Source organism: Limanda limanda, chromosome 4, assembly GCF_963576545.1.
Source record: "Limanda limanda chromosome 4, fLimLim1.1, whole genome shotgun sequence".
Taxonomy (NCBI): Eukaryota; Metazoa; Chordata; class Actinopteri; order Pleuronectiformes; family Pleuronectidae; genus Limanda; species Limanda limanda.
The window spans coordinates 8,470,717-8,482,297 of NC_083639.1; the positions used below are offsets into that span (position 1 = coordinate 8,470,717).

Genomic DNA, 11,581 nt, shown 5'->3' on the forward strand with positions numbered 1-11,581 from the left:
TGTTCATCCAAATGGCAGCCAGTTGATTTTCTGTCTCTAGACTAAACAGTGAATAGGCTTATTGTTTCAGCTCTATTTGTGATTCAAATCCAGGCGAAACGTGGCTCCTCCATCACGACATCTGCTCTCATTACCACTCTGAGTGACGGCTTTCATTCCTCCACCCTCGGGCAACTGTCGTGGTTGGAGCCATCCGTCCCCTTCTCATGAACACAATATCTCAGGATTGGGGACATTTCTTGAATATTCTAAACTGATTGGAATTTGCTGGTCAGAGGTGAAATGTTACTGTAAGTCAACAAAAAAATATTTAAATGTAATTAAATAATTTTGAATAAATGTCTAATAGGATGAAATAAAGACATTTATATAAAAATGTAATTTTATAAGAAAAAGGTCAAAGATCAACTTGACATATCAATCTGTAAAACCACTTTTCTGGACATATTGAATATTGTAACTCAGGAACAGAAGAGATGATTGTGATGTATGTTTGTTCTCCAACTTGACCAGTAGATGGACGCATACACCAGCAAGATGATGCTCCTGCCTTTAATTATGGACTCTATCTCAAAAGTTATTGATGTGTTCTTTTCTTTGGACTTAGAGGTCATTAGTGATGATAGGCCAGAGACTTAAAACTGTGACTTTTCATCTACAGCTCAGAAATATTTTTAATCAAATACTTGATTGAACCCTGCTGTAATGCTAAAAGATGTCTTAAGATTTTCCGTTGTCTTTGAGCCTCACCCACCTAAATCCTGAAGAGACATTGTGTCCATACATGAGTTTGGATAAGAAAGCAAAACTTTATTATCTGAGACTTGACCTTTGTTCCTCCTCACTGCCTGGCAGAGTTGTTCGACCGGCTTCAGGAAATTGTCTCCTTGACGTTGAAATATCTCACTGTTGCTACACCTGCCTGCTGAATTAGCCTGAAGCCGAAGTTAAGTACACCTGTGTTTTCTGGCTCCCACGCTCTTCCACCTGTGGTCATGGTAATCCACTCTCTCACTTTATAACTTTATTCTATCATATATTCCATATGCTGTCGCTCCGTCTTGCTTTCTGTTTCATTCTTTTAACTCCATCTACTTTCCTTCTCTACTTTCAGTTTATTAATCAAACTATCGGTGCAGATGTGTCTCTTACCAAGAAATCATTATTGTGTTTCTCTTTCAGGAATATAGAAGGGACCTCGCTTGTGAATTTTACCAACACTGTATGTAAAGCGTCAAAGTCTCAGTTAGTGGAGGGAGGCTGCACACAGAGCCCTGAAAGAAACTCCACTTTTTTTTTAGAGGATATGTCTTAATTTGTTCTATCTCTTCTTCTGACCATTTTCAGACAAATACTATCATTTTTATGCAATCTGCGTTGGTTTGGGTTGCGGAGTAGCGTTCTATAGGCCATTTCGTTGTAAGTAGACATACAAGTTATATACAATTTCTATGAGCATTTCCATTACTGTCATGTATTTGTTTGGAATGTTTTATAATATCGATTCTGATTATTTGTTTTGTATTTCCAGCACTCATGTTGCCATCAGTTCTCGGTGTGTTTTTCTTCATAGCGTTTGAGTTCCTGGGTATAATATCTGGTAAGATTATATTAATTTTTTTTAATTGATAATGATGAGTAGTGGTGATTGTTTTTCCCCCTCATAAAGTCTTCCCCTGATCAAATGCGGAAGAGGTCCTTTTAGTGGACCCACTAATCTTTGTTCTGTTTTTTATGTTCCTGTCAGACATGCCACCTCAGACAAAGAGATGTAAAGGTCCTCCCTATGACAAAAGAGGTATATATTTAGGTATTGATCTTGGCTCACAATTGCTTTCACACTTTAAAATGGTTATAATTTGTTCCATTGTTTCAATATTAACTAGCAGCAGATTTATATTGCCAGCAAAATATATATTCACAACAAACAAATGTGATGAAAGTATTCCTATTCATTATTTTTAGTTATTATTTAATCTCTAATGGTCTGTAAAGCATTTGTGAATAGTTTTACATTTAATGTTTCAAATACATTTTTACTTTCTCACTCTCTGTAGATGTTTGCTGGGGATTTTGTTTTGCACTTTTCATGGCCATCCTGAACCTGAACTGGTATCACGGTAAAGCCACATGACTTGAAAAAACAGCTTCAGAAAAAATAGCCTTCCTCCGGTTTAATGTTGTGCTTTGTTCCAGTCTACACGCTGTCTTATGGATGTGGCATCATTGTGTTTGCACTCAGGGGAGCAAAACGGAAATACAGCTCTCTCTGGTAGGTACAGGGTAATAAAACTTGACTTGAAGTTTCCGCGTTTACCATGGATTGAATTTGGTGTCTTTGAATGTCTCAGTTGCCATAATGGTAATTTTGTCTGATGTCTCTTTTGGACAGGAAGCTGAGAGAGGGAAAGAAGTCCTGGTAAAAGGAGTTTACTACCACAGACAGTGAAGAAACAATCAGCGATTCTGTGGTTATTAAAAGATCAAAGAGCAGAGCTGTGTTTAAATAAACAATCCTATGGAATCAAGGATGTTAAATTCTAACAGGAAGCCATACATTTTTTATTGAAGAATGGCTGTTTAAGAATACTTTTTTGTTTGGTATTTTGTTGTCAATAAGAGAATGCACAAATCATAGATGTAATGTCAAGATTGTGACGAGCAATGCAGACCTGCACTCCGCACTTATATGAAAACTGTTTTATATTAATACAGTAGCTGTGATTCATGATTGTTTTGTATAATTTATTTAAACTCCATTAAAAGTACTGATTTCTTCACATTCTGTGTGTGGTGCTTGAATGCATTTATAGGGAAAAGGAACAAGTGAACGCTCAGGGTCAAATGCAGATGGCTTTATTACATGAATGTAAGATACATACAAAATGTCAAGTAACAAAAAGAGTGTTTGGTCTTGATTGATTCACAAGTCAGACATAAAATTACCTTCATAGACAAAAGCCAAGACCATATTCTCCATCAGCACTGGAGGGATGTTCAACCCTCCACCTTTATGTAAGAGGCGATGTCACTGACCACACACTGGTTATTACTATCACACTGCTGGTATGGTCCAGATGTACAGCTGTAGCACAAATGAACACATGAGGTGTGTGTTTAAATAGTAACTTAGAAATAAAAAAAACAAAAGAAAAAGTGCTGGCGAGAAATTACTTCAAATCCACAAAAGTTGGGAAATTGGGTGAAGATGTCGAATGTTGTACGTGACTGCTCTTCATGGCCTTACTACATTTGTTCTTTTTTAAAATATTTTTCTCCACTACCTTCTACAAACAACAACTTGGTTTGATTCTTTCCCACACCGTTGTCATGAAAAACACCTACTTTAAAACTACGCCCCACCCAGTATTATCAAAGCTACATCAGAACAATATAAAAAACACATTTCCAGCTGAATGAAGAGCATTTCATCAGTACACATGAGGGTACATGTATCGTTTTGTTGGACGAGTGAATTATGGCCACGTTTTGGATGCACGACAGTGCTGGTATAACAAGTACACGTGAATATGTCTGCCTGTATTTGTGATGTGATGGATGCATTTAAGAAAGGTACATGTGGAAATCTACTTCAAAGTGTACAGCACAAAATCACATTACTTTAGTACACACTTGGGAGGGCATTCATGGTGAAGGGGTTCTTTAGAGACGGTTGTCGTGTGAATCAAAATCATACTTTCATCTGCAGGGGTGTGATCAGGTAGGTAGGGTGGGCGGGGCAAGGGGAATAGGGTTACTTGGCGTTGGTGGAGGTGCTGAGCATCTTGCGGACGGCCTGGGCGATTGCATCACGGTCGATGCCATATAGCTTGAGGAGCTCCTGTGGTTTGCCACTGCGGGGAACATGGGACACAGCCAGACGTTGCAGGCTGAAGCCGGACTCATTGACCATGGCTGAGCACACTGCCTCACCTAGGCCGCCTGTGGAAAAATAATTTATCATATAAAAAGAGATGCAGAGGTAAAGAGGAATCCTACATGAAGGAGGAGGTGCATGAAATATGTTTGCAGCAAAAATGTTACCGCTGAACCACAATCCCTCTTTGGCCCACATGTAAAATGAATGAAACGCCCAAACATCAGATTCCTTACAGTAGCCAAATATCCTTTGTCCAGTCAAGTCCATGCTATCACCCATCCCCACTCTCTTCAGGCCACGGCTGTCTGGGCTATCTAGGTCACATCGAGCCCCATGGGCACGTGCTCAGTTAAGGAAATCTGACAGCACTCTGCCTCTCTGGCCCTCACACTTAAAAAAATGCACCACAATACCAGGACCTTCCCTGCGATGAGGGCACAACCGCCAGCCTCCCGCTCCGCCAATAAGCAAATGCCACCATATTGCGTCTCTGTCGCTGCGCCAATGAGAACATGCCACCGCGACACGCACACGGAGACATGGACCAATGACAGGGCCCCAGCTGCATCATGCTGAGAAGCAGTGGTGGACTCATATGATATGCAGACGCTGGGTAACATGGGCAAATGTCATGGAAACGTACCTTCATAGTAGTGGTCCTCTACAGTGAGGACTCGTCCCCTGGTGGCACGTGTGTGATCGATGATGGTTTTGGCATCCAGGGGTTTGATTGTGAAGGGATCAATAACCCTCACTGAGATCCTCTCTGAAAAAATCAATTAATTCAGTGGTTAGTGCCATCACAGCGTGTCCCAAAATATCAGCTCATGAGCAGCACATTTATTCATTATAGGTTCAGATGTTTTATCAGCCTGAAGCAGGTCGAACAAGCAGGTTAACTTCATTAAAGTTCCTCAGGATAAAACCTCTGAGATGATTAGATTAGAATAATCTGTAAACAGTAATGTTGAGAGCTGTCGTCACTGAATCATCAAATCCTTATTAAAAGCTTTCATTAAAATGACCTGTGAGCAAATAATGAAAGGATATTCCGTATTATTTTCAGTGCTAACTGTGCTAAATAAGGAAATAGAATGGCACTCAGTGGAGCACATACCTCCAGCAAAGCCCAATAACATTCAATCAAGCAGCACCAATTTACACTTTTCATCAAGACCCATTCATTATTTCTTTGGGAAAACAGTGGAAATGTTCAAAAACAAAAAAATCTGTGCCCTGATGTGGTTCTGCACTAAAATTCAATTTGTTGTAATATTGCTCATAAACAAACCAACAAAATCATAATTTCAAGTCATGTATTTCATCTGCTTGCACTGAAAACAATTACTTTACCTTTCTTTAGCTGTTCAGCTGCTGCCAGCGCCTCATGCAAAGTCACTCCAGCTGCCACCACAGTCACCTGGTCATCCTTGTTCTGGTGCACCACCTGCAAATGGTATTATATATATGAATATATGCTATATATGTAATATATATAATAAATATATGAAGGAGAATAATGGTCACATATCTTCGGTTTCATTATGTTTTACACAATGACAGTGCTTTGTCTTTCTGTGTGTGTGTGTGTGTGTTTGTGTGTGTGTGTGTGTGTGTGTGTGTGTGTGTGTGTGTTTATGTCTATGTCTAGTGCTTTTCCAGTCATAGCACTCCAAGCACTTTACACTTCAAGTCACCCATTTACACACATAAACAGCACTTTCTAAGTCACACATTTCTATCACACTTCACTCACACTCTGCCATTGAAGCAGCCATCAGGGAGGATTTTACGGTTCAGTGTCTTGACCAGGAACACTGACACTTTGGTGTGCAGGCTTAAGGAGCCAATGATAGAACCACCAACAATCTGATTTGTGGACAACCTGCTCACCCTCTTGAGCACCACAGCTGTGGACCAAGTGTATGTGTGTGTTTTTAATTCTTACTTCCCTTGTTGTCTTACCAACTCTGTGAGCACATAGTCTTTCTCACCTTTGCCTGTCCGACATGGAAGTCCTCGTTGCTGTTATAGATGATGGCACTGTCTTGGCGGCTGGTTCGGATGTAGCAAACACCCTGTGTGCAGGAGAGAAAGGACGAGCGTTACCACCGAGGCAGCTCATGGGCTCTACAGAAATTAGTCTGTGATACTGTAGGGAAGCGTCTGCAGCTGAGTTTCAAGTACCTTTGTGGTTGCAGCCAATTCCACAGCCTTCTCCGTAGAGACACCGTCACAGGGGTAGAAAATGGTCGCTGTGGGAAGGGCCCTGAACATAGCCATGTCCTCCAGACCCATCAGAGAAGGACCCTCCTCTCCTGGAATACACACACATTTGGTGAATCTCACATCCAACAATTAGAAATCCTCACAAGCTATCGACTGGTATTAGGTGAGCTGATGCGTGCAGGTAGAAACAGACATCGAGCCAGACTTTGCATGCAGTGTACCTGCGCTAACAGAGGGACACCTGGTTCCCTCCAGGCAGCTTCCAGGGAAGATAGGTAGAGGGAGAGAAAGGGGAGGGGTTGAGTACTAGCTGTCAGGTCAGGGATGTGAATAATAAAGGAAAACACAGGATTAGAAGGAAGGAGAGTAACAGTTGCAACAACCACACACCCACAAACACACAAACACACACACACACACACAGATCAGTAATATGTCTACCAGCATTGGAGCTACTGTAAATATGGTGTTGGTGCTGTGAGGTGTCTGGCTTCAGTGTGAGGGAATACAGGGGAATTTCTGTGGCAGTGACGTGGGTGTGGGAAGGATTGTGGCGTGCACGGCTCATCAGGACCAGTATACGAACCAGTGGAGAGGCCACAGTGGGAGCCACACAGGTTGATGTTGCTTTCTGAGATGGCTGCCATGCGAAGCTGGTCATAGGCACGGGTAAAAAAGGAGGCAAGAGTACTGGCGAACACCACATTCCTCTCACGGGCAGCGCATCCCATGGCAACACTGACCTGGGGAAATAATTCATTGTCTCCTTAGTACCTATACAAGAGCACAAGGTGATATAACCTTCCTGCATGTGCCAGATTAGATACAGATAGAGAGGTCACACATGCTTTATCCCAAGAGGATCCAGAAGCACAAACCATATATGAAAGTGCCTTTGAACCAAGGAGCGAGTCAATGAAAAGGGTTTTCCACAGATCTATGGAGCTTTTCGCCCATATGGGTGGATTTAGAGGCATACCTCCTCTTACAAATAATTTCCTCTGTCCTCTCTTCAAACAGCTCACAAATCCCATAACCTCTCTCCTTGTTTAGACAGAAGCAGCAACTAAGCATCCGTGAAAGTTCAAGCACAATGTTTAGATAAATTCTCTACTGTACTGTATATGCTGTCATACACACTCAAATAACATTAACTACTTATTTAAAGGCTGCATTTTAACTAATGTTTTAATAAAATCATGGTTTAAATACAGTGGATTTTAATGTAGCCACCCTCATTGTGTCATTCAACTTTTGACTTTTCTCATGCGTTCAGCCAGATGGTCCCGCCCTCTACACTGATTAATATTTCATTTCTGAATACGCTTGTCATGACTGCTTATTGTCACATGCACGCTTGACCTACATTGGAGCGGGTTCCTGTCAGAGCAGAAGCGGCACAAGAAGTTAACGCCTAAATGCTTCTTTCCAGTAATCTAAGATTTGATGAATAACTAATGGAAAAAGAAAAAACACTGAAAATGCTGGTTTCCTTTTTATCTAAATCCCCACGTTAAATAGACAAAATCTGGGTTTGATTAGGTTTTTAAACTTAAAATATGAGGGATCATTTGACATAGACAGAATAAAGATGGAATGTAAATTGCTTTGGGAAATAGACTTGAAATACGAGAATTCTTGGATCATACCATGTTCTGCTGTGCGATGTAGCACTCGACGAAGCGGTTGGGATACTCATTCTTGAAGATCTCCGAGTAGGTGAGGTTGTTGGTGTCTCCATCCAGGACCACGAAACGCTCATTGTAGCGGCCCAGCTTGGTCAAAGCCATCCCATACGCTTTCCGTGTTGAAATCTACAGTATGAACAATAACAGACCTGCCTTTATGTCGAATTCATTTATTCCTAATCTTGGATTTCTGCAGAGAATGAGAATTTGAGTAAAGTCTGTGTTTGTGCACAGAGGACACACCTTCTCTCCAGCCTTGTAGGTCGGTGCGCTCGGCATCCTCATGTTTCTCAGGCTGACCGGTGGGGAGTCCTCCATGGGAGAAGATGGGTACAAGTGCTTGCTGCTGTTCATGATGCGACTCTGCAGATCCTTCATAACCATGTCGGCCATGTCTTTGGGCAGAGGTTTGGCGTGCCAGCCTAACTTGTCTTCTGCAGCTGAAAGCACAAATACAACGTACATGCATTGGTGGATTCAAACACTGTAGGGTTAGGAATATACATTTTGCTGTGAAGTTGTAGAGTGAGAGCATTGCATGTGCATACGATGTGTGGACAGTTACCTGGAATGCCTTTGCCCTTGATGGTTTTAGCGATGATAGCAGTGGGTTGATGGCGCGGCTGGCTCAGAGCCTTGCACAGCTCCTCCACGCTGTGTCCATCCACGATTATAGAATGCCAACTACACAAATACACACACATAGGAAAATCACACATGTGTACTTTATATAATCAGATGGCATGTACACAGATATTTTGTATAACCATCATTTACTACACACACACATGCATAGTTTCTACCACACTTTTTCGGTTTTATTCATTTTTACCCGAAAGCTTCACAGCGTTTCTGATATTTATCCACGTGATGCTGCAGGGGAGCAGGGTCACTTTGACCCAGCCGGTTGATGTCCAAGATGGCCACCAGGTTGTCGAGCTTGTAGTGAGAAGCGAAGGACATGGCCTCCCAGACAGATCCCTCAGACATCTCACCATCCCCCAGCAGGCAGAACACACGGTAACTGAGTCGGAGAGAAAGGTCGAGTTAGTGTCTGTTGGTGTGTGTGTGTGTGTGTGTGTGGCTTTGTTTGGATGAGGGTGGGGTGTTGTGTTCACATGAATTGACATGATTCCCTTTCCACTATCTGACACTTGGTATGGTAACCAGCTTTGACAGAGTAAAACCCAACCTCAGGCCTGTGAGGGTGCGGCTGCTGAATTTCACACCTGCCTCTGAAACGCATCTCACAAAGGAACCAATAGATCTGTTTAAGTCGGATCTTCTCTTTTTACAAAAAAATATTATTCACAATTGCTCTCAATATTTCCAGGAGAGACAAAATACCATTTAAAAAAAGCTGTAATTTGAAAAACAAGAATTTTTATATTGCCGCCATTGCAAAGGAAATGCGTGATAAGGGGACATTGATTCAGTTTGTGGCGCTAAATTAGAAAAAAAGACTGAAAAAAATGGTTCAAAGCACAGCGTCTGAATTAGAGACCGAGATTAAAATTGCTCAGATGGTAAAAATAACCGAGATATGACTGCTGGGCCTGGGATTATTAGAGCAGAAGAATTGTGAGTGCAGAGCATGTAGCTGCAGAACACACCCACAAAATCTGGAAAAAATCCAAATCACCAGGCACTCAAAGGATGCAGGCTGAAATTTAAACTGATAACTAAGAAACAAAAGAAAGACATTTTGTGCATTTTGCCATTGTGTGTCATTGGATTCAAGTCAGGGAAGTGTTTTTAAATAGAAGAAAAAATCTAAAATGCATAGTAACAAGACAAAAATGCAAATGAAGCTGTAAGACTAGAGTTATTACCTGGACTTGTCAAAATATTTCCCGGTGTAAGCCATTCCACAGGCCACACCTAGACCCTGCCCCAAGGATCCAGTGGCTACATCCACAAACTGCTGCTTCTGAAATGTGCACAACACACACAGATTAAAGCATCATTAAAAAAAACAACTGTTGGCACGTTATTGTGGCCTATGAGATGATTCCTGAGATGTGTTACAGTATGTGACAGCTTACTGGGGTTGGGTGGGCCTCCAGGGTAGAGTCAACCTGGCACAAGCTGAGCAGCTCGGCCTCCTTCAGGAAACCTGTTTCAACCCACATGGAGTAAAGGGCCGGAGCAGCGTGACCCTGTGGGGAAAAACATCACAAAGTTTAAATGGGTTTTGCAGAAAAAGAAACACTGAGGTGAGGCGAGGAAAAGGTCAGTTTCTACATGGCATTTAATTCAAAAAGATAAAGACAGCCTCCTTTTCAGACAAGCAATCCTTCAGTCTCACCTTGGACAGGATGAAACGGTCGTTGTTGAAGTTCCTGGGGTCATCGGAGCGATACTTCATGGTGTGGAAGAAAAGCACGGACATGATTTCTGCCACACTGCAGCATGATGTGGGTGTCTGTATGACAGAGGAGAAGGTGCTTTTACCCATATGTCAGACTTAAGTAAATACACATGCACAAAGGAATGTACCGTAATGCCATGAAGACACACACACACACAGACACACACACACAGCTTTTATTTGAATGTGTTTATCATCAAGAGCATTATAGTTATACAGTGGATATTAATACAGGTGGTGCTATGGTGTCAGTGCAGACTGTTGATGCTAAGTTACAAAATCATCCAGAGATATTGATGGACATTTGCAGTAGTAGACAATACACCTGCAGGAGTTATAGAAACAGTGGAACATGTGTTATAATTGTAGATTTTCACATGTCACAGTGCAGAAAATAAGTCCAGATGTGGCATCAAAAGCCAAATTCGTCACATGGAGGACAGTATATTGGAAATGCACTGACTCCAATAGTAGTCTGTTGGAGTCAGTTGAGTTGTTACAAAAAGGGATGTACGGATTTTTTATTTTTTCTCTGTTCCCATCAGTATATAACTGTAGAAGTGTTCAAGGGGGACCTAGACTGCCAAATTACTCAAATATAGAAAAGATTTTGGAGGCGACTTAGCTGTTGAAAACCAAACTAATTGCAAAACACTCATGATTCTATGGATCGGTATAAAGACATTTCTAATTCATTGCTATGAGATCACATGTGCATGTGAAAAATTTCATCTACAGCAGCTGTGCAGCAGCCACGCGATGCTCTGGTCTGTCTTTAGCATCCATTTCACCAGTTTTGTACGTGGTAGTATATTTTGCAAAGCACTTCACTTTCCAAAATATTTATCTTGCAAACACAGTAAATATTTCAAATATTATAAATGTACCAAAGACCATATGAAATTTAGTCATTTTCAAGAATATTAAAATCGAATCATCTGAAAACTTTAAATCATTCACTTTATATTTCGGCAGCTTAAATATCTTAAAGTTATTTAAAAAATTGTGCAATATGGTGTGTATTTGATAAAAACACATGAAATGTTCGATAATGTTTAAATATATAGAAATTGTGTTATCTAGTCTGCATCTTTCTTATTCTATTTCATTCAGTTAATTGATAAGAAGGATTTCAGATCACAACTGATCAAATGAGAACTTTGAAAGATCAAATGCTTTTGTAGAGTCAAGGAGAACAAAGAGAGGACACACTGTTCCTTCGGCCCTTCACTTGCATCTCTCTCTGTGTGTGCGTCTGGACTTGCACTTATTTCATTGGGCGTGAATGTTGATGTTCAACCATGCATCCTTCATAGAAATATTACATTTGAGTTCAAAGCTTCTGTTTACACCTCATTCACATTCTTCTTGTAAAAACTCATGTGTGAGAGTCAGTGGAGGAGACTCACCCAC

The 11,581-nt window shown here is 41.2% G+C and overlaps 1 protein-coding gene and 1 long non-coding RNA gene across 2 annotated transcripts in view; one reads left to right on the forward strand and one right to left on the reverse strand.

Annotated features, from left to right (window-relative positions):
* Positions 1-1,364: 1,364 nt before the first annotated feature.
* LOC133000718 (uncharacterized) lies at positions 1,365-2,701 on the forward strand. The gene is made up of 5 exons (XR_009678213.1): positions 1,365-1,419; positions 1,532-1,600; positions 1,748-1,798; positions 2,058-2,272; positions 2,393-2,701. It is a non-coding gene; the product is annotated as an uncharacterized LOC133000718 (long non-coding RNA).
* A 1,053-nt stretch (positions 2,702-3,754) lies between these two features.
* The window catches only part of LOC132999519 (transketolase-like), an 11,412-nt gene continuing 3,585 nt past the window's right edge, over positions 3,755-11,581 (reverse strand). The window contains exons 3-15 of the mRNA XM_061069210.1: positions 10,106-10,222; positions 9,843-9,956; positions 9,630-9,727; positions 8,630-8,821; positions 8,363-8,481; positions 8,041-8,237; positions 7,759-7,923; positions 6,696-6,852; positions 6,068-6,198; positions 5,875-5,958; positions 5,234-5,327; positions 4,524-4,646; positions 3,755-3,942 (exon numbers count right to left, since the gene is read on the reverse strand). Coding sequence (XP_060925193.1) covers positions 3,755-3,942; positions 4,524-4,646; positions 5,234-5,327; positions 5,875-5,958; positions 6,068-6,198; positions 6,696-6,852; positions 7,759-7,923; positions 8,041-8,237; positions 8,363-8,481; positions 8,630-8,821; positions 9,630-9,727; positions 9,843-9,956; positions 10,106-10,222 — 1,779 coding nt within the window. The remainder of the gene's footprint in view (positions 3,943-4,523; positions 4,647-5,233; positions 5,328-5,874; positions 5,959-6,067; positions 6,199-6,695; positions 6,853-7,758; positions 7,924-8,040; positions 8,238-8,362; positions 8,482-8,629; positions 8,822-9,629; positions 9,728-9,842; positions 9,957-10,105; positions 10,223-11,581) is intronic.